Below are 21,394 nucleotides of genomic sequence, written 5' to 3' on the forward strand. Positions count from 1 at the left end.
GTGCTGGCTTTACTGAGGATTATTTTCACTTTGGCCAGACAGAATGAATGACTGAGGCTGGATTTGTTTGGGGTCTTGAGTGGGAGTCTGTCTGATTTTTCTCAGTGGTGAAGTGGACAGGGAAACCATTATCTGTGTCTGTGTTAACAGGTCAAAGCTTACAGTGAGTGATTCTATCTTATTGTAAATCTGTAGTGAATTCATCTCTTCGTAACACTTTAATGAGCTGTAAACACAGTGTCTCCCTGAATCCAAAACATTGGTATGGATCACTGATGGGTTTTCTTTTGGTGTGTAATGGGTAAGGGAAGGAATGGAAAGGTACTTCAAGACACGATACAATATCGGCAACGTGGCCCACAATAACAATGTTAACATAAAACAGTGATTTTGTGTCGATTGATGTATTGTAGGACAATCATATAATGATACATCATAGTGTCTGATTCAATAAAAAATACAAAATATCCCTTAAACGGAAAAGTGTAGTATTCATATATTTACTCAATGCTTTATCTCTGAACTTCTTTGCACTGCCGTCAACTTCTCCTTCAGCCAGTTTACCTCTATTCACGTTACACTCATTAATGTCATAAAAATCACCATGAGGAGGAGATTTAAAGAGCTGTATTATTGCAAAACCAATATTTTTGTCCCTTCCCCAGAGAGGTATGTATTATTTTAGCTAAAGATGAGTAGATAAGCAGCAGCTGTATGCAGGCTATTGAAACTCCTTCTGTCCCATCTACTATTATATTTGTTTATTTATTCAATTATTTTCCCATTTTCAGATCTAAAATTTGATTATTTGATGCCTCTTTTCTTTATGCATGAACTGAACAATGAAGCATTTTAAAATTGTAACTTCAATATTCTGACAGATCTCTTTAAGGTTTCATTTAAATCCGCAGGCCCTTTGTCATTAACTCACTCTCATTGTCTTCCTTTTTGACCTTCATGCAGGTGGTACTAAGGATATTTTCTACTCCATCTCCTCCGGGGACCCAGATGGTTACTTCACAGTGGACAGCGCCTCTGGTGCCATCCGCACTGCCCTCCCACTGGACCACGAAACCTGCTCCAGTCTCGACCTGGAGATCCAGGCGCGCTTCGGCTCTCCGCCAGCGTACGGAACCAGCCGGGTGCGGATAACTATCTCAGACGTCAACGACAATGCTCCAACTTTCCTGCCTTCCTCATCAGAGTCCCTGCTTCTACCTGAGATCACCAAAATGGGGACCGTTATCTACACCATTCAGGCCACCGACAAGGACTCCGGTCATAACGGTCAGCTCAGCTTTGACCTAGTTTCTGCCGGAGCTGCGGGCAGCAGTGGACAGAGGACATTTGGTGTTGACCGCGGAAGCGGAGAGGTGCGTCTGATCGGGAGTCTCTCATATGAAAGTGTCCCACGCTATGACCTGCAGGTGGTCGCAAAGGATGGTGGAGCCCCTCAGCTTAGCTCCACCTTCACCCTTGTGGTCCATATCCAGGCGCAGGATGCACAAGGTCCCAACTTTGACACCCTGACCTACCGCGTGGAGCTGCGGGAAAACACACCCCTAAACACACGTTTCCTTCAGGTTCGAGCCCTGAACAGAGAGGCTTCTGGGAATGGTGGAAGCTCCTCCTCGTCTTCTGCCTCCACTATTTCCTACCGCCTCAGGCCTGACGGTGACGCTGCAGGCTTTGGCATCATGCCTGACAGTGGTTGGCTGTTTGTTCGGAGTTCTTTGGATAGAGAGGTCAAAGACATGTACCTGCTGACTGTTCTAGCTACTTCAGGCCCTGGAGGTATGGGAAGAACAGGCAGTGCAGCAGTAAGGGTGACGGTAACTGACGAGAATGACAATTCCCCAAGACTGAGCCAGGAGAGGGTCTTCCTGGCTGTCAGGGAGAACCTGTTGGCTGGGACTGGCTTTGGCAGGGTGTCTGCTACGGATAGAGACGCAGGACTGAACTCTCGACTCACCTACAGGCTGCTGCACTCTGACAGACACTTTCAGATTAACTCACAAACAGGTAAAGTTAGAACGCCATGATTTACCTTGTATCCATTTGAGATAACAACAGTTTATACTATGATTACATTATGCAGTTTGTTGTATTTGTGTTTCACTTGATGAAATGTATTTACTACATAAACAGCACTAATTACAGCATGATTACCCTAGAGGAATTTATATTTGCAGTTTGTCAATTCAAATTAACATGGTAATGACTCCCTAACTACTGCGAGTATTGCAAGCTAAGGCCTTCTCTCCTTCTCTTTTCCTAAGGCGAGATCAGCACCCGCCTGGCTATGGATAGAGAGCAGCAGTCCAGCTATCAGCTTGTTGTGGTCGTACAGGATGGGGGGACGCCTCCTCGCAGTGCCACTGGTACCGCTCACATCACTATAATGGACGAAAATGACCATGCACCCAGTTTCTCACACGCCAGGCCGGACAGGGAGCTGCTGCTTCAGGTGAGATGGAGATGATTATTACCGAAGACCAAACAGAAGGTTTTAGATCATAGAGCATGATTTGTAATGCCCTTTCCAAGTGGCAACCTCCAGTGTTACAAAATAAAGTTAATGTGAGAGGCAAACGACTGCAGTTCCTTGAGTTTCCATTTAAGGCTGGTTTAGAAAACCAAGGAGTCTTCATTAGATCGATATTAAAATCCCCACTTTGACAGCAGAAATAAACTTGTTTACATGCTAGTCCAAAAATGACTTCTGGATCTTAATAGCTGATTTCTTCATTGGTAAAAATCTGTACAGTGGCAGATTTATTTTTTATTACTCATCCATTTTGATAACGTGAGGGCCAAGAGTATAATGCACACATTTGCGTATCTATGGGTGCGGCTGAGTTGACTGACAGGTGTGCGTGTTGCAGATGTTGGCCAGGAGGCTTTAGGCCTGCCTCAGCAGCTCAACCTCTTGACCTGTTTTTAGGTTACTCAAAAGTTGGGTAGAGATGGGTATTTCTTTGGTGACGGCCATCGTTGGGCTTCATGACTTACTAAAAAACAATTCATGATATCACTGAGGCTATGCCCATGTTTTAGAAAGTGTCTGATTTAATCCCAATTTCCTGACAGCAGGAGATTAATCTTCTTTTTTGACCACAAGATTTCCTTCCACTTTCGAAGTTTGTCAAGTCTTATTATTTGATTTTTAAGCAACAATAAACAACTTCTTTTTAAACCAAAACAATCATGGTCCTAGAAAAGAAAACAAAGACATGATAGGAGTTAGGTGTCATCATAATGATCATTCTGTATGTAGAAAGGGCAGTGTGTGAAAAAAAGACATGTGAATTGACGTCAATAACTCTCCTTTATAGGTGATGGAGGGTCTCCCTTCTGGGACAGCCGTAGGCACAGTGACAGCTAAAGACCCTGACGAGGGAGAGAATGGGACTGTATACTACTCTTTATCAGGTGGGTATCATGAATCCCCTTTTTCATCTTCACAACCTTGACTTTGAGCTGATGACCATGTTTGTTGCTATCCTTTTGTAGGATCCAGAGCAGAGCGTTTCTCCTTTAACCCGACCAGTGGCGAGCTGAGAACAGCTTCCCCTCTAAGATGGGCGGAGCGACCCGAGTATGCCTTCACTGTGACTGCTGCTGACCACGGCACACCGGGCCTCAGCTCCACCTGCCAGCTACGGATACAAGTAAACATAAGCTGCATATTTGTATATATCCCGATATATCTCCAGGGTGCATGTTAAAAAGCGACACATTTTTAGTCTGCAAAAAGTTTCCAAAAGGCACCAGCCAAGCGGAAACAAAGGTTAATGCGGTGACCAAAACTAAAACTGTCACATCCACTCATTACCTCAGTCCTTTTACATTCCTTGCTGTGAGTAATTTCCTCAAACTGTGCACAAACGAACAGTATAACTGTCACAGGAATTGGAAAAGGAGGTAAATATGAGAAAGAGAGAAGCTGAACCTGTGCCTGAACAAACAAAAGCATCTCTTCAATCTACTGTGTGTTTCCTGCTCCAAAGGTTAGTGAGGTAACAGAAACCCAAGGTGAGAAACCCAGAGCTGCAGGAGGGAGCTGGTCTGGTCTGAGTTATTGCCCTGAACTTTCAGCATGAGGGTCAACCCTGCGTATCTGCATGCAGTATCAGGAATGCAACAGTGGGAAGAAAAAAAAAGCCACAGAGAAGTGTTATGGTTTTTTGCTTTGACTGTGGAGGTTTAAGCTTGGTGATTTTATGTGATGTGATTTGAGAAAGGAAAAGGATGCTAATTACAGCAGGAGAGCTTGCCTTAGATTTCCCTTCAACCTGCTTGTGCAACTCCAAGATTAGACAGAGAGGAAACAGGCACCTTGGAATCAAATGCTCCCAGATGAGATTTAAAGAGAGCCAGCTGCATGGAACAACACAGAGAAAGAAAGAAAAGGAAAGACAGGGAGAGAGAGAAGGAATACACGCTACTGCACGGTAGCTAGCAGAGATACACACACATTCAAACCTCTTCTGAGATAACATTTCCAGGTAATGCTTTTAAGATAACATCTCACGCACTATAGCTATGGCTATAATCAGACACAGGATTCACCACCGTTTGTTGGGGAAACAGTAGAGGGGGAACACAAGGGGGTACAGTTGCCTTCACTGTTAAAGCATCGCAGAATAGGTCATTGAAACCCTCAGGATGTAAATAGGCATATCACACCTTGGAACTGGGGCCCAGTCATGCTTTATGCAAACATTGTTGGATACATTTTTCTAAGTTACTAAAATTCATTTGAATTGTCAAATCGCTGCTCCAGTTTGTTTCATGGCTCGGTATGGTTTTGTTTTCTATCTTTCCCAAAAATAGAACTCTGTAACAGGAAGATTTGTGGTTTTTAACTGCAAATGTCTGCACATTTGGTCAGCACATAAGGCTTATGCATTCAAATTACCCCTTTCCTCTTATAAGTTTATCCTTTTCATATAATTGCCAAAATATAATTTTTTTTATTAAATGTTGGTAAAGAAAGCAGGGGATGGTGCATGCATAGATTTTTGGATGATGATGCAAGAGCTTGTTAAAATCTGCTTTTGTTTGCAGTCTTTAGAGCTCTTTGATCTGCCTCAGAACAAAATAGAAGCTTGCGGCTGTAACAACGAGCGGCGAAAGCCCCCTGGCACTGGACCACAGCATATGGATGCTACACTTACTTGCTCTGCTGGAATATCACTAGTTTTACAGTACACCCTCCCCAATACACCCTTCATTATTTGGTCACAGGTCACAAATGCTGACTCTCATCTTGATCACAAAATGCTGCAAGGTCAAGATATTCGCTGTAACAATGCACATAATATCTTCATGCACAATGAGAATGCCTGTGAGGGTAATTATAGGAACAACAAGAAAGCAGAAACAGACTACATCACTAAGACTATGTTTAGGGATGGGCTGGGGTTGGCCTTATAGCTTCTTTGTCTGCAAAATAAATCAAATCCTGTATCATACACGGGACAGAGCACCTCTTGATATTCTCAATGCAATGCGGTAGCCTGTGCTCCCCCGTAATCTGTTTGGCCACCCCATAGAAGAACCTGTAGTCCTTAACTATGATAGGCTATCTGTAAAATAAAATGTAGGACTCCAGCTCAAACCTACATGTGCAGCTCCCTGAAGCTTTTGTGGAATCCAATTTTGCACATTTCCATTTTTTCTTTATTCTCTGAATTTTTGGAGATGCATCTGCTTTTTTAAGGCCTTAAACAATGAAGGTTGAAGGTGTATATGCTGCCACTCTGTTGTGTTAACTTTGAAAATAATTAAAAAAAACCTAAGCACAGGAAAATTGTAACTGTTTGATACCTTAAAGGAAGTAGTAAAAGAAGTCTAGTCTTTTTACCTATAAGTGAAGACAAACAATTTATAAATGCAACTCCACACCCTGTGTGCACACCCTACTTCATGCTACCCCTGAATAAGTAAGGCCACCCTATGGGAGATGACCCTGTTCTTAGGACATGATGCTTTTTATCTAAAAATGTTGCAGTTAATTTCATTCCGTTTGGTGATAGGTTCCTGGATGATTAAGTAAAGGATTTTCAAATGATACTGTAAGGATGCAGTGCAATCTGGGTCCTTATAATTAGGTGAAAACAACAATTGCTGAGATAAATGTTAGTCATTTTGGCCTTTGTTTCCTTTCCCTCAGGTCCTCAGCTCCTCCAGGTCCAATCCTAAACCCAACATGCTCAGTATGACCCTGAACACAGTGGAAGGAGCTGATCCAGGCTCTGTCATTGGCTCCGTACGCCCTCATGACCAGCATGAATCCGTCCTATTGGAAGGCCAGGTGACTTACCTGGTGGTAGGAGGAACAGACCTGGATGGAACTTTCATGGTGGACCGTTTAAAGGGCGATGTGATCCTGGTACGCGAGCTGGACTATGAGAAGGGTTCAAGGTACACCTTGCAGATTGAGGTGTCTGACTTCTCCCAGGCGTTTCCCAGCACCCATCAGGTGCAACTGGATATTAATGTGCAGGACAGCAATGACCACAGCCCACAGTTCTCTGAAGACCCTGTTACCATAGTGATACCAGAAAACATGGAGCCAGGGGCTTCCATATACACCTTCCAAGCTTTGGACGAGGTGAGAGTCTGGATATATTATGTGCTGAGAAGTTTTAAAATATTAACTGAAGAACAGGTTTTCCACGAAATAGCATAAATCAGACCAGACATTTTTGTGTGTTTATTTTCTGTTAATGGTTGCAACAGAATAAGGTTGTAGCTAATGATTACACTTTGATTTATCATTTTAATTGATTGTCCTTAAATGACAGAAAAAAGAAAAAGACAAACCAAAATTCCGCCCAGATGATGATTGGCAAATATATGATTTAAAGCAGGATATAACAAAGAGAAGATATAATGTTCACTTTTAAGAAGATCGAATCTCAAATATTAAGCATTCTTTTAAAAGATGGCTTCGAATTGTCATAAAAAAGAAATTGTTTGAGATAAGTTTTCTTTAGAATAAGTAATCATTTGACACCTAATACAGTGATCTCATTGCTTCCAAGTCAAGTGTTATCTAAATATAAAAAGAGAACGTCATACACTGAAGACGTCAGTGAAATGTGGTTTTGAGTTGTGGAAAAAAATTTCCAGTTCACCATGAGTTATTATAACTTTGTATAACACCTATTTCTAAACTGGATATGGAGTTCTCACACCCCAGGTTCTACATTAAGTGTTTTTCCTGGCTCAATCGTTTTCTACACTCTCTTTCTAATTGGTCTTTATTTCTTATTTTAACAGGACGGCAGTGGACCCAACAGTGAGCTACTTTACTCCATTGAGCACTATTGGCCCGACAAACCTGACCTCCTGACCCTCGACCCCGTCAGCGGAGTCCTAACTTTCGGGGAGAAGTTGGATCGTGAGTCGACACCGTCACTCTACCTGGTGGTGCGAGCCACAGACCAGGCGGTTGATCCTTCTCAGAGACGCTGGGGATCCGTCACTGCGCGAGTTTTTGTGACGGATGAAAACGACAACGCGCCAGTTTTCAGCTCTCCATCTGCGGTCAGCGTCATGGAGGATCAGCCTGTAGGGTGAGTGAGGATATCTAACAGGTGTTTTTAATGCTGATGTTACCTGGTGTCATTTACTTTTATTGGCTCTAAGTGGTTGCCATGTTTTTTATAATCCCTTTTTTTTTTAATTGTCAGGTTTGTGATTTTGTATGTGATGGCGAGAGACGAAGATGAAGGTGAAAATGGCAGAGTGTCTTACAGAATCCAGGGAGGCAACAGCGCTGGTCGCTTCAGTCTGAACTCCAACACTGGTGAGCACATATTTTTTAAGAGTAATACACAATATCTAAAAATATCCTAATCTAAAACGGATGTCTCAAGGTTTGTGCAGACTGGGAATTACCCATAAATAGCCTATTAACACTCCATCAAGGGATGACTTGGTCAAAATGTGTATCATTTAGTGCATTTATAATCCTGCTTAGAATGATTTAACACAGCGGGACTTGAATGTGGCCTTTTTCTGTAGGGTTTCATGATTGATATATAATCAGCTACCCATTGAAGCCCCCTTGACTGAACAGAACTTTCCAGAACATCATAATTACCCTCTGAAGTGCTGCTAAAACACTCATAACCCTCTTTGGTAGATGATCATTCAATGCCTTAAAGAGCAATATCTCTCCTGAATAACGCTTTGGTTTTCCTTTTCTTGACGGGTTCGTTCATGGGAACTGAATCGGGATTTGGACTTGGCCTTTGATATCTTTATATATACGTGAATGTGTAATCTTAGAGTTACAGTATGTTTGCGTGCTCCGATCTGGCTGAGAAGGGATTAAGAACCAGGAGACAGACACTTAATGCAGCTTCCAGATGGAAAAAAAAGTCTTTACTTCATTGCTGTCAAGTGTCAGCTGTAGTAACAGGGCTTGATTTTCTCTTAGGTTTGTTTCTCAGTCAGTGTGGTTATGCTAATTGTTAATCATAGCTGTAATAGTAGATTAGCATTGCATTGAGAAGACATTTACCAAACTGCCAGGCTAATGTGGGGGATATCATTAGCCTGATTAGTGCTTATAAATTATATGTCTGCTCTGCCAACATGAACTTTCTTTTATTTCACGTTACAGCTGCTTTATAGCTAGTTTTATTAACCACTTGAAAGCTAATGTTTCTAATGTGTACCGCCATTTCTTCACAAAACACGTTGGTCATGCTGTTTGAGAACTTGCATAGTTATAAGAAAGAGAATGCAACTTCAAACATAGCTTGGCTGCAACACTGAAACGTATCTTTTTTTCCCTCTGAAATTAAGTAAGAAATGTTGTTTTATTTAAGAAAACCTTCAGGTCTTCAGTGGGATTAAATTAAAGTTTCATGTCATTTTTGCTGATATAGTCCAGAGAGTGAGAGAACAGCCATATTTTGTGTTTGATCCTGTATCCTTAAACCTAAAAATGCTTCAGAGAAAGAGGATAAAGTGGTGAATGCTTTTGCATCCATTTGTGTTCATCTTAAAACATGTGAGCTAGCGAATCCTGACAGCAGGAACATCAGAGCTTTAGCCTCACACTTTTTTTTTACAAGAAATGTATGTGTTTGGCCTGCTGCTTGTTTTATAAATTACAAGTCTCAGAGGAAAAGCAAGTAAGCTGAATTTACACTAATACCCTTTATTTCCTTGTTTTTATTAAGCTTAAAGTGTGTGTGGTGTTGATATAATCGGTTGGAGGATACTGTAACTTAAGCCAGAGTTTGAGAAGGGGTTGGATTTACTCTGTTGTATTTGACCAAGCCAGATAAACACAAGACATACATTAGGATTAACTTTAAATTGTAAAAACACAAATCTTCTATAAGCACAGTTTTTAGGTAGAAGCAGCTTTTTTTTTTTCTCGATGATGATGATCTGTTCTCTATATTCTGAGTGTGTGTTTACATGTTCACACAGTAAGCACTGCACTTTTCACATTTAAATGTGTCCAAAGTACCAAAATGGAATAACAGGCACGCAGTAACTGCGGTTCTCTCATTTACTGTGGAAATTCTTGTAAAGCAAATCTGTAAGGGATTTGTTTTAACGGCTCCTTTAGGCATGCAAATCCTGCCTCGCTCAGGTACACAAAATTACATGTTCACAAGTTTAATCCAAACACACACTCAGAGCCAAACACACCAACATGCACATTTAAGGACAAACAGGATCCATATGAGAATGAATGAAGCTCTGATCGAGTTGTCTTTGATTCTTTGTGTCTCTTATAGGCTCTCTCTCCATCCTGAAAGCCTTGGACAGGGAGGAGCAGGAGATCTTTAATCTGACTATTGTCGCAGAGGATCATGGGATACCTCAGCTGTCCACCTCTCAGGTGCTGTGTGTGCAGGTGATTGATGTGAACGATGAAGCTCCTGTGTTCCAGCGGGGGGAGTTTGAGACCCAGGTGATGGAAAACCAAGGACCAGGAACCACAGTGTTGAAAGTGACCGCCACTGACAGAGACCAAGGTTAGTCTAAGAGTGACATTTATATAGTACACAGAACCAGTATTTTCAGTGAGCAAAAATGTTGTTGTGTTTTAAGTAGAGACCACAAGACCACTAGAGAATGTCCTTTAAACATCTGACCTGGAAAAACACATTTTATGGTAGCAAATAGTCAGAGGATTTTTGCTTACTAAGTAGAATTTGCACATATATTTAGCAAGATTTTCTGTTTGTTCCACAAAATATAAAAGTAATCACTGTAGATCCTGCATGGGACTGAACACATCCATATCCTTAGCTAGTAAGAGCTAAATATAATGTTGAGAAGGATGGATTTAGTTGTACTGTAGGAAATCACAATATATAAACATAAATTGGAAGAAACGTTACTAGATTCCCTGAAGGAAAAAAGACATAAAAAGGTACAGCTGATGCACAATACAAGCAGTATGATTTAGGTAGGAATGCCAGAGAACTAAACAATAGAGACACATAAATGGTTTTGGGTAACCAAATCCCTTTAAACTGAACCACATGTTAATGAAAATGTGTGGTTACGATCATCTAGAGCCTTGTAATTCTGTGCCTTTCATTAGGACTTGCCAGCGGCTCTATGAGGCTTTGTGTTTGTAAATGTCACTGCTTTATTACTTTGAATGTAGACTCTTTTATTGCTTGTTTTGTAGTGTGTCATTCTGATAAGTTTGTATTTGTGTTTTTTTTTGTGTGTTACAATGCAGGATCCAATGGCCAAGTGACGTATGGAGGTGTGACAGAGGAAGGCTTCATCATCAACCCTGTGACAGGCGTCATCACTACAACGAGGGAGCTAGACGCAGAGCTACAGAAACACTACACACTTACCGGTACCACGATATCCATCGACTATTCAGCTCATTTAATCTCACAGATCAGCTCAGCTTTTTTACATGTTTGTACATTTCATCATCCTAACAGTGTCTATTACTCCGCAGTGTACGCTAGGGATGGAGGGCTGCCTCCTAACTTTGCCAAAGCTGTAGTCCATGTGGAGGTGCAGGATGTGAATGATAACACTCCCATTTTTGCAAAGTCATGGTACGGACTGGAGGTGCCGGAGAACCAGGCCCCTGTAGAGCTCTGCTTTCTCAGGGCCACAGACCCTGACTCAGGTCCTGGTGGAGAGCTGGAGTACAGAATCACTGGTGAGAAACTGTGTTTTCTGCCGAAACCAAGAATTGGCTTTAAAAAGTGATTATGTGAACCACAATTGCTGCAATTACTGTTACAGGGTGTGTCGAATGTTGCGAACGGAAATATTTTGGGAGAGACAGGCAATTTTTGTCATTTTGGATGTTTTTCAATCTTAAATTGTTGTAGTTTGAATGTTTTCAGATGATCGCAATTGGCATTCGATGTGTATGCATGTGATGATTACAGCTAAATCACACTTCTAAACCATTTTTTGGTGATATCTGCAGTTGTTCTAACCCTGTTCAGGTCTTACATTATAAGGAGTGGTTACCTACTGCATTTGTACTGATGTATAGCTTTTGATAGGACCTTCTATTCCTCCCTCATGAAAGATCAAACATACATACAGTTATCCCAAGCTTGCTCCTTAAATCATTTGAAAGACAATTTATTCCATATACCTTTTCAGACAACCTCTGAACTTTGACTTAAGGGCATTTTTGGCACAGATGTACCCCTTTCATGTCTTCTTATTCTTCTTTTTTTATTCTCCATCTAGCTGGGGACCCTGATGGAGATTTCCACCTCCATGGCAACACAGGAGCTCTCTCCACCTCACGCGGCCTTGACAGGGAGACAAGGGCTGAATATTCCCTGGAGGTGGTGGCAACAGACCGAGGAAGCCCTGCTCTAAGCACGACCGTGATAGTGGAAGTCAAAGTGCTGGATGTTAATGACAACAGCCCTGTCTTTAGTAAAGGGAGCTACACTGTGGAGGTGTCAGAGGATGCTGCGGAGGGGACCCAAGTTCTGGAGGTGAGTACAAATGAGAGTTTTAAGGAGAATAAAAAATGAGCGATTTGTTTAAACGTCTAAGTGACAAACTGAATATCTCACCTGTACAGGTGGCTGCTGTAGATGCTGATGAAGACCTGAATGGGAAGGTTCTGTATTTTCTGAGCAAAGAGGCACATGGCGCGTTCAGTGTGGATGAGAACACTGGTGTTATCACCACGTCAGCACTTCTGGACCGGGAGAAATTGGCATCATACAGCTTCCAGGTGTTTGCTGTTGACCTATCACCTGCTGCACCCATGAACTCCTCTGCTCAGGTACATGAAGGGTTAGATGTTTGAGGCATTTATTTGAGCAACTGTTCATAAAAAAAAACGTATTTTTATGAATATAAAAGTATTTTATATACCGGACAAGGCAGCTTTATATGTATAGCACATTTCATACACTGGGGCAATTCAAGGTGCTTTACAACGTTATTAAACATGAGTGAAGAGGTAGATTTACATTTAAAAAGAGCACTATAGTGAGGCAATTATTAATTCTTTTTTTTTTCTTTTTTGTATTTCATCCACTTCCTTTCTCTACCTGACTGAACCTTATTTTTGTAAAGCTGTTTAGAAGTAAAACAAAAGTTATCATTCACATATTGGATTTAAGATAGGCTTACTTTTTTTTTTTGAATTTATAATAATATTAATGAAACAATTTATATTACACATTTTACATATGAAACCCAAATTCTTAAACACAAGCAATGAATTAAGCATCTAACCCACGTGCGACCGCTTTCTTTTAGGTGACAGTCACCGTCCTAGACGTCAACGACAACACTCCCTTCTTCATCCAGGATCCGCTGGTCATTGAAGTGTCCAGCAGACGTTCTCAGCGTGTTCTAGCCACCATGAAGGCAGAGGACAAAGATTTTGGAGCAAACGGTTCTGTGTTTTATCGTTTTGCGATGCCAGTGAAGGGCTTCAGCATCAACTCCCTGACCGGAGAGATCCAGGCCACAGAGCCGCTGGGGGATCTGACCCAGGCTCAGAGGACCCTGATAGTGGAAGCCATGGACCAGGGCAGTCCAGCTCAGTCTGCACAGGGAGTGGTGGTGATATATGTGAAGGAGGTGGAGTACAGCGGGATTCGCTTTTCTAGGAATGCAAGAGACGTCAGCATACAGGAGAACGCTGACAAAGGTTAGACGAAAACACTTATTTTTTGAGGGGTTAGAATTATCATATCACCAATTTGTCCTCTATACAGTTTGTCCATCTCTTTATCAGTAAAGACATTTTCTCTCTGTAATACTTCAAATAATTCAGGCACAGCTGTGGCTCAAGCTCAGGCTCAACACCCAGATGGCACACGTAAGGGTATCAGTTACAGCCTCTTCAGTGGGAACAAAAAGCAGGCCTTCACCATCACCTCCTCAACAGGTGACACGCACAATTAGAAAAACAGTTTGTAACAAATGATGTCCTGGAAAAGTCAATTAGACAATGATTTTGAAAATAAAAAAGGCAGGTCAAACTGCCATTTCACATGAATCTATCCATCTAATCAAACCTTTATGTTCCAGGGGAAATCAGGGTGCAGAGCTCCAAGGGGCTGGACTTTGAAGACACCCCCAGACTCCGTCTTGTTATCAAGGCTGAAACTGTGTCCTCTACGTCTTTCATGGCTATAAACCTGATCCTGCAGGATGTCAATGACAACCTCCCTCGCTTCCAGCTGCAGAATTACGTGGCCTACATGAAAGAAGCACAGGGATATGAAATGCCAATCATACAGGTACTCTCAAATGGAAAAAAATACATGAGGAACTTTGTCTTTTGCAATAAGGGTTGAAATAACTTCTCATCTTCCTACATTTTTCTTCCTTCTGCCAGGTGCTTGCTGAGGATGTGGATCAGGGCCAAAATGGTCAGGTGACCTACTCAATCCAATCATCAGGCATGAGCGGTCTGTTCAAGATTGACCCTGTGACAGGGAGCATTACCACAGCGGCCATCATGGACCGGGAGATCTTTACCCAGACCAAGTAAGAACAGATCTTTGATTTTAAAAAACAACCAACAACGCTTTTTTGTGCACAGGTTGAGTATGTATATTTTAGGTTTAATAAATGCTGGAGCTGCTGCATGGTGTTGTACAGATAAATTCAATTATATATTCACAAAGGTAAACCTAGACAAAGAATAAAATACTGTAGATGTGGCACATTTAGCTAATATAGTATATCCAGCTAGTTGTTGTTAAGACAGCTCGTAAAGAGATTCATGTAGTTTGATTAAGATATTAAAGCAGTTAGAGCTTAAATTTGCACGTCAGATTTCAGATCCCTACTCTGACATTTTGTCATTAAGTTGCAACTAAAGAGACAGGTACGCTTTTTGAACAACCTCTTTTTTTTCTGCCCAATCACAGGCTAGTAGTTACAGCGACTGACAGAGGAAGTCCACGATTGGCCGGATCGGCCACATTAACAGTGATCATTGTCGACCAGAATGACAACAGTCCCACTATTCCCTTGCCCAAGGAAGTCCGCATCCCAGAGAGTAAGTCCTTTTAATATGCAGACATTTTTAACCTTTAAATCTTAAAATGTTCACAGTCACACGACAAACCCCTTTTGGGTCTAAGGAGGGTTTTTTGTGCAATCTCTTTCTCCATTCATCAGATATGCTGATTGGCACAGAGATAACTCTTGTGACGGGTAATGACGTCGACTCCAGTCCGGCCCTCTCCTACTCCTTGCAGCTGGACCCAACAGCGTTAGGCAAGTTTGGAATTCACCGTTACAGTGGAGGTGTATCCCTAACAGCCCCTCTGGACTTTGAAGAGAAGACGTGGTACACCCTGACTGTCAGAGCCACAGACAGCCAGCACCAAACTGAGGCTAACATTACAATACTAATTGAGGATATTAACGACAATTCCCCTGCATTCACCCATGATCTCTATCAGGTAGGATGGCATGTTGATTTTTTTTTACTTGTGTATTTAAATACAATTGATTGTGTGTTGTGCAGAATTCTCAAAACAATCATACTTGGACCTTAAATGTATACAGTATGTATATCACGCACCTTGTAATTCCTTTGTTTGTGAACTTTGTTTTGTTGTACATACTAGCTGCTGGGTTACAAGATGTCTGGTGTTTCTGTTGTAGACCTCTGTATACACTGGTTAAAGTTTTTTAACAACCATTAAGGAGAAAATTGCACTTGTTGACATTTCCATGTTGAAACTGTCATTGACATTCAATGTGCTCACAGTAGGGATGATTACATTTAACTGCCCTATATTGACTGAAGAATAGTTGCAAAGACCTTGTATAATATTAACTTCTCTGTCTCAAGAAAAACATGAAAAAAGGAACCAAAACATAAAATGCAATTTCCCCCATGTGGGTTAAGTGTATGTTGACCAGCTCACCATGGGTTTGGGTATTTAATGGTATTTTTATCATGCAATCTGATGTTTTTTCATTTTTTTCATTTATCTCTTATGCTGTTAATGTTGTTATTAATATCCCTGCACCCCAGGTAACTCTGCCTGAGCACACGCCGCCAGGAAGTGCAGTTGTCACTGTAACAGCAACTGACAGGGACTCTGGAGAGAACGGAAAGATCACCTACAAAGTGATGTCATCAACCCAGAATGGTTTCTACATTGACCCAAACAATGGTAGGCAACCTTAATGTCCCACTTTAACTGCTCAATTAAGGATCTTAAAATAATTATTCCAAGCTCAGTGCTTCACTCCTTGTCACATTTCTGTATCCAGGAACCTTGTTCATCAACCACAGAGCCGAGTTTGACCCTGAGCGTCCCTCAGTCAGTATCGTTATAGAAGCTCGTGATGGAGGTTCGCCTTCCCTCTACTCCCTCACCACTATCCAGGTTCAAATCTCGGACGTCAATGACAATGCTCCTGTGTTTCACCAATCAGATTACAGGTAAATCCACACATTCCACGTAAAGTATGATAGATTGAAGATTGTGGGGTATCCATTATATTTGGCCTTACTTATGCAATGTCCTTCTGTTTGCAGGGCTATAGTCTCTGAGGATACCATCCCAGGGTCTACAGTTCTGACTTTTGAGGCCTTTGACAGCGACCTTTCTCGAGAAAACTGCGGCCTGGACTTTGCTCTCGCCAGTGGAAATGAGGGAAACGCTTTCCAGATTGAAAGCAGTGTGCGCTTCCTGGAGGGGCGGGGCTTTCAGACAGTGGGAACTCTGCTGTTGGCTGAGGGGCTTGACTTTGAAACCAAACCTATCTACAACCTCACTGTGGTGGTGTCAGATCGTGGTGTGCCCCAGAGGAGCTCCAGTGTTGCTGCGGTTATAACCATTGGTGATGTGAATGATAACCCTCCGGTGTTCGGCAGAGCAGAATATACTGTGTCACTGAGTGAGGGAGCTGCCGCTGGGACTGAGATTATAAGGTTGACTGCTACAGGTGGGCTATGGTTTTCTTTTTTTGTCACTTGTTGCCCATTTAATCTAAATTGTTTCATAATAGCAGTCTTAATTTCTTTCATATGACACATTTTCTGCTTTCTTTTTTCTCCCAGACCCAGACTCAACTCCCAATGCTGAGGTCCAGTATACTATCAGCTCTGGTGATGAGGTTAACTTGTTTACCATGGACCAATGGACTGGAGCTTTGCGGCTACAGCGAGCACTTGACCGTGAACACCAGTCCACTCATATTGTCATCATCCAGGCCACAGATGGACAGGGTCACTTCGCACTGGCTCCTGTCATTGTTGAGGTGAAAGACGTAAATGACAATCATCCATTCTTCCCAGTGGAAGTCCTGACAGCAAGTATCAGAGAAAACCAACCAGCCAACTCAGCTGTAACTGTTCTCCATGCCATTGACCACGACACAGGGGTTTTTGGTCAACTCAAATACTATATGGTTGAGCGGTCAGGTGTAGGAAAAGACGGCTTTGCCGTTGACCAGAACTCTGGAGAAATCAGGAGCAAAATACCCTTTGACTTTGAGAAGGTCAATTCTTTTAACTTTGTTGCAGTTGCAGTTGATTCCGGTAACCATTCAGCCACTGTCACTGTACAGGTGTTCGTCATAGGTGTGGATGAGTACGACCCACTTTTTGTATCCTCAGATTTCTCCTTTGAAGTGCCAGAGGGAGCTAAGAAAGGCCAGAGCATTGGTCAGGTCCAGGCAAATGATGAGGATGACGGAGTGGATGGTATTGTCCTCTATTCTCTGCCCACCAGCTCTCCATTCTTTGATGTCAACAAAACCACCGGAGTGATTTTCCTCAAATTGGATGGTTCAGGCAGCAGTAGCAGCAGTGGCTCGGGACGCACCAAACGGGACACCAGGCTAATGACCCTGGATGTGAAAGCTCATAGTCCTCTAGATGCATCTCGCTCCACTACAGCCCAGGTCTCCATTGATGTTACAAACACCAACTTTGGCTTGGCCCCTGATGTCAACATTCTTCTTATAAGCATCATAGCTGTGTCTCTTGGATTCATCATATTGCTGGTGGTCATGGCTGTAGTGGTGTTCCTTGTTAAGTCACGCAGAAGGAAGAAAGCCCAGGAAGCAGGAAACCGAACTGTTGCCTCAGGAACTGCTCTGCAGAAATTAGATGAATGCAACTCTGGACAAGGAGGAGACCGGATCTACCACCAGGCCCTTCCAGGCTATGCTGGAGATCAGGGGGCTGGTGGTGGGCCCTACACTAGAGGGGGCTCTCTGGATCCTTCTCACTCAAGTGGCAGAGGGTCAGCTGAAGCAGCAGAGGATGATGAGATCAGGATGATAAACGAGTACCCCCGGGTCGCCTCGATTACCTCATCCATGCAGGAGCACATCTCGGCCAGAGGACCAGACTCTGGAATCCAGCAGGATGCAGACCAACTATCTGACATCTCCTGTGAACCTGCAGCTTTGGAGGGAAGCACCTGGTTCAAAGGAAAGAAATTGGGAGGTAGTCTAAGTGGGACCTTGCTCTCTGGCCAACTCCCAGTCTACAGGGATGAAGGTGGAGGATACCTTGGAGTTGGTCGGGGCCTTAACATTACCCTCCCCAAGGATTATGCCTTCCCTGAAGACGGTAAACCTTCAGTGGATGGTTCTCTCACTGCTATTGTTGCCAGTGATGAGGAGCTTCGTGGAAGTTATAACTGGGATTATCTTCTCAACTGGTGCCCTCAATTCCAGCCTCTGGCCAATGTCTTCACAGAGATCGCCAGGCTGAAAGACGAAACAGCTCAGCAGAGCCAGAACCCTCGCCAACCCTTCCAGAACAAGCACAAAATCGATCCCAAACCTAGAATCGACCCTCCACCACTCATCACATCAGTAGCCCACCCAGGGGCCATGTCAGTTCCACCAAAGGTCCCTGTGATTGGAAGGACATTCCCCCACTTGGCCTCACTGCGCAGGTCCCCTATCAGTCATGAGGGGTCCATTTCATCTGCAGCAATGTCCCCAAGCTTTTCACCTTCTCTGTCCCCTCTAGCAGCTCGGTCTCCTGCTGTTTCTCCTTTTGGAGTCAACCAAGGGCCCTCAGCCTCCATGATCAGCACAAGGGAGCCCTCACTGGACCAGAGTCCTGATCGTGAGATGAGAATATGAAGGAATAGTTTGAAAACTATTTAAGAACTTGAAAACAGACAACTGGAAGAAGCTATCGCTTTAGTTGTCCTTTTTTTGGAATGAAATAAATGCAAGTGGAGTACACAGTTGGACTGTTCTCATGCAACCATTTGTTTCAATTGTCCAATCACATGGATTTTAAAACAAACCGACTTGAACATACTTAACCTCCCTCTGGTAGAGTATTTGCATTCTTTGAAGTATTTCCATTGGTGGGCAGTGTTACATGATTACACTAGAGTGAAACATGTGCCTGGGTTGACAAGACCATGTCAACAGTGACGCAGGTCTCCATGAACTGATCAGGGTTAAGAGGACAACTAAGCTCTTCATGGGAATGTGCACTTACCATGCCCTGCAGTCAGAGGTCCCTTAGTGTGTAGATAAATGGATGTGTAGTTTTCATGTTACCTCACTGGCTGGCCAGAGAGCTAAGGACCTTGTTCTACTCTTTGTGTCTGTGGACATTTTTACACTTCAGTATTAAACTTATCCAGTAGCTGTTTTTAAAATGGTATCTGGATGTGTGTGGGAATCCCATGGACTGGAAGATGTGTGTTCTCAGAGACGCTGACCCCTTCATTTGCCATCACATAGTGTAAGAACAATTGAGATTATTGTTTTTCTCATCTTTTAAGAAGACACTTCTTTTGATTTTAACTTTTATTTTTATATATTTTTATATGGAATTATGATTTCAGACCCCAGAATTTCCATTATTCCACATGGAGAGGTTTTTGTTTTTGTGTATTTGCATATATGTATATTTGTATGTATGCAGGCGATGCCATGTAATGTATGTGTCTCATAGGTTTTTTAGAAACTTCTGTGACAGTTCTGATGTGAGTGAGAGGATGACGTTTGTGTTTTATCATTATTTATATAAAAAAAAAAGGACTTGCTGCCGTATTTGGACAGAAGGAAGCCAAGCACAGCTCAATTTAAGCTGTGTTGAACCTTAAGAATGATTCTTTTTCTTTTTTTTTTGTCGAATTGTAGATCATCCTAAATGTAAAATAGCAACTGGATGAAAACCTGTGATCACTCTGCTTCTCCAGCAGTTCAGCACTCTGTTGTGGTGTGCAGTCATGCAAAGCAGCACATTCCCTCTGTTATTCAGGGACCTACCTAATTTGCTGATCACCTCTGTGTCTTTAAAGAAAGAGCTTCCTCCAATCAATTACACCCAGTCATTAGCGTACATGCACCGTACTGTGAAGTTTTTCATCTCAACACAACAAAAAGCGAGCTATCAAGAGGCTGAGATTTTCATGGGAAAGTGGCATAACTTGGACAATTGTAGCACATAAGCCAGACAATTGGGAAACAAAGGCCTGAATGCATGAGCTCCGATGAATGTAAAAGGATTTAGCAACCAGTGCAGTATTTATTTTCCATGTTAAGTTTCTGTTCTGTGGATTTTTATTTCTATGATTCAATCATGCAGCTCGTCACCGGTTTGATGAGGTGTTTTTGGGTTCCATGTGTTTAACTCATCATCTGCACCTTCTTTCTTTACACTCATTATTCATCCAGGTTTAGCACTCTGCAAGTGTAGCAAGAAGCTAGGGCTTTAAGAACATCATCCCTCCATGTTTATTTTTCTTTCTGTCTATCCTATGAGGTAACTGTATTGATTGGATGTACCCTTGGTTACCAGAGATGACCTCTACCTCTGTTTTTTTTTTCAACATTACCAACTGCCTCTTGCAAAGCTGGTATTAAAAGTTACACATGCCACGAGCCTAACATCAGCACAACGCACTCATGATTCATAATTATAGTCTCAGAAACATTTCTGTGTTGGAGGAAATCCATTTGGAGTTCAGTTTGAGATTGCTGCCAGAGACTGATCAGTGGAGCAATGACAAAAAAAGCAAGAGCTGTTCATGTATTTAAAGCAAATAATAAATTCCTACTGATCTCTTTTGACAAACAGGAGTCTTGACTTTTTCTTTCCAGAAGTAAAATATGAAAGGGAGAACTGAGGGTTAAATCTTTACTTTACTTTGTTCCTGTTGTTTAGACTGTGAATAGTTATTTGTGTTGGAGGTAACCTCAGTCATTTATAAGAGATTGAAGAGGAAGTTTTGACTTGTCTTGTCTTGGAAGGTTTTATCTTTGGGAAAAATCACTAAACATCTTATATGTACATTAAGGCAAATCCAACAAATACAAGATTGGATTTTACATTTTATCACAGTATTAAGTAATTTTTATTACAAGATAAAAGTTTACCTTTTGTGCTTTCACAGGAATCCGAGATCAAGCCACCATCCAGTCAACAGTGGACTTAGTTCCTCAAGCTCATATAAAGGCATATGATGTTAATGTAGCCGAATAATTGCAAAAATGTTTTATTTCCATGTGGAGCACAGAATTGTTTATATAGCTGCTGAGATTTCTGCCTCATTTGGTCATTACACACAGCCGTGCAGTGTTCCTCTGTTATTGTTTTGCACAGAAGGAGCTTGATGAGGATTTTGACAAGGTGCAGGGGAAAGAAACGGAAGCTTCTGCGGTACTGGAGAGACATGTAAGACTTCTCGTGACATGAAAGGTGATGATAGATTGACCATTTGCAATAAAAACTGTTCTTCAATGTTGACTGTGTTATACAGCGACATATCTTACACTAATTGTTTTAAGATTAATCCTACTAGCCACAGTCGAAATTACAAGATGTTGTGTCTTACATCATACTGCGCAGACATTTGCAAGTCATTTGACATATTCAGGAACTCATCTATGGTCTGGACTGCAGAAAAGAAAGAAAATAACG

The 21,394-nt window shown here is 42.1% G+C and overlaps 1 protein-coding gene across 1 annotated transcript in view; it reads left to right on the forward strand.

The window, feature by feature from the left end:
• The window catches only part of dchs1b (dachsous cadherin-related 1b), an 87,260-nt gene extending 66,712 nt beyond the window's left edge, over positions 1-20,548 (forward strand). The window contains exons 8-29 of the mRNA XM_061056307.1: positions 964-2,022; positions 2,280-2,467; positions 3,336-3,432; positions 3,514-3,671; positions 6,179-6,619; positions 7,291-7,586; positions 7,704-7,819; positions 9,777-10,016; positions 10,736-10,861; positions 10,970-11,179; positions 11,728-11,984; positions 12,074-12,280; positions 12,763-13,159; positions 13,286-13,399; positions 13,543-13,754; positions 13,853-14,004; positions 14,391-14,521; positions 14,644-14,930; positions 15,512-15,653; positions 15,754-15,925; positions 16,022-16,431; positions 16,547-20,548. Coding sequence (XP_060912290.1) covers positions 964-2,022; positions 2,280-2,467; positions 3,336-3,432; positions 3,514-3,671; positions 6,179-6,619; positions 7,291-7,586; positions 7,704-7,819; positions 9,777-10,016; positions 10,736-10,861; positions 10,970-11,179; positions 11,728-11,984; positions 12,074-12,280; positions 12,763-13,159; positions 13,286-13,399; positions 13,543-13,754; positions 13,853-14,004; positions 14,391-14,521; positions 14,644-14,930; positions 15,512-15,653; positions 15,754-15,925; positions 16,022-16,431; positions 16,547-18,591 — 7,457 coding nt within the window. The 3' untranslated portion in view covers positions 18,592-20,548. The remainder of the gene's footprint in view (positions 1-963; positions 2,023-2,279; positions 2,468-3,335; positions 3,433-3,513; positions 3,672-6,178; positions 6,620-7,290; positions 7,587-7,703; positions 7,820-9,776; positions 10,017-10,735; positions 10,862-10,969; positions 11,180-11,727; positions 11,985-12,073; positions 12,281-12,762; positions 13,160-13,285; positions 13,400-13,542; positions 13,755-13,852; positions 14,005-14,390; positions 14,522-14,643; positions 14,931-15,511; positions 15,654-15,753; positions 15,926-16,021; positions 16,432-16,546) is intronic.
• The last annotated feature ends 846 nt before the right edge of the window (positions 20,549-21,394 follow it).

The sequence above is a fragment of the Labrus mixtus genome, chromosome 14, assembly GCF_963584025.1.
Source record: "Labrus mixtus chromosome 14, fLabMix1.1, whole genome shotgun sequence".
NCBI lineage: Eukaryota > Metazoa > Chordata > Actinopteri > Labriformes > Labridae > Labrus > Labrus mixtus.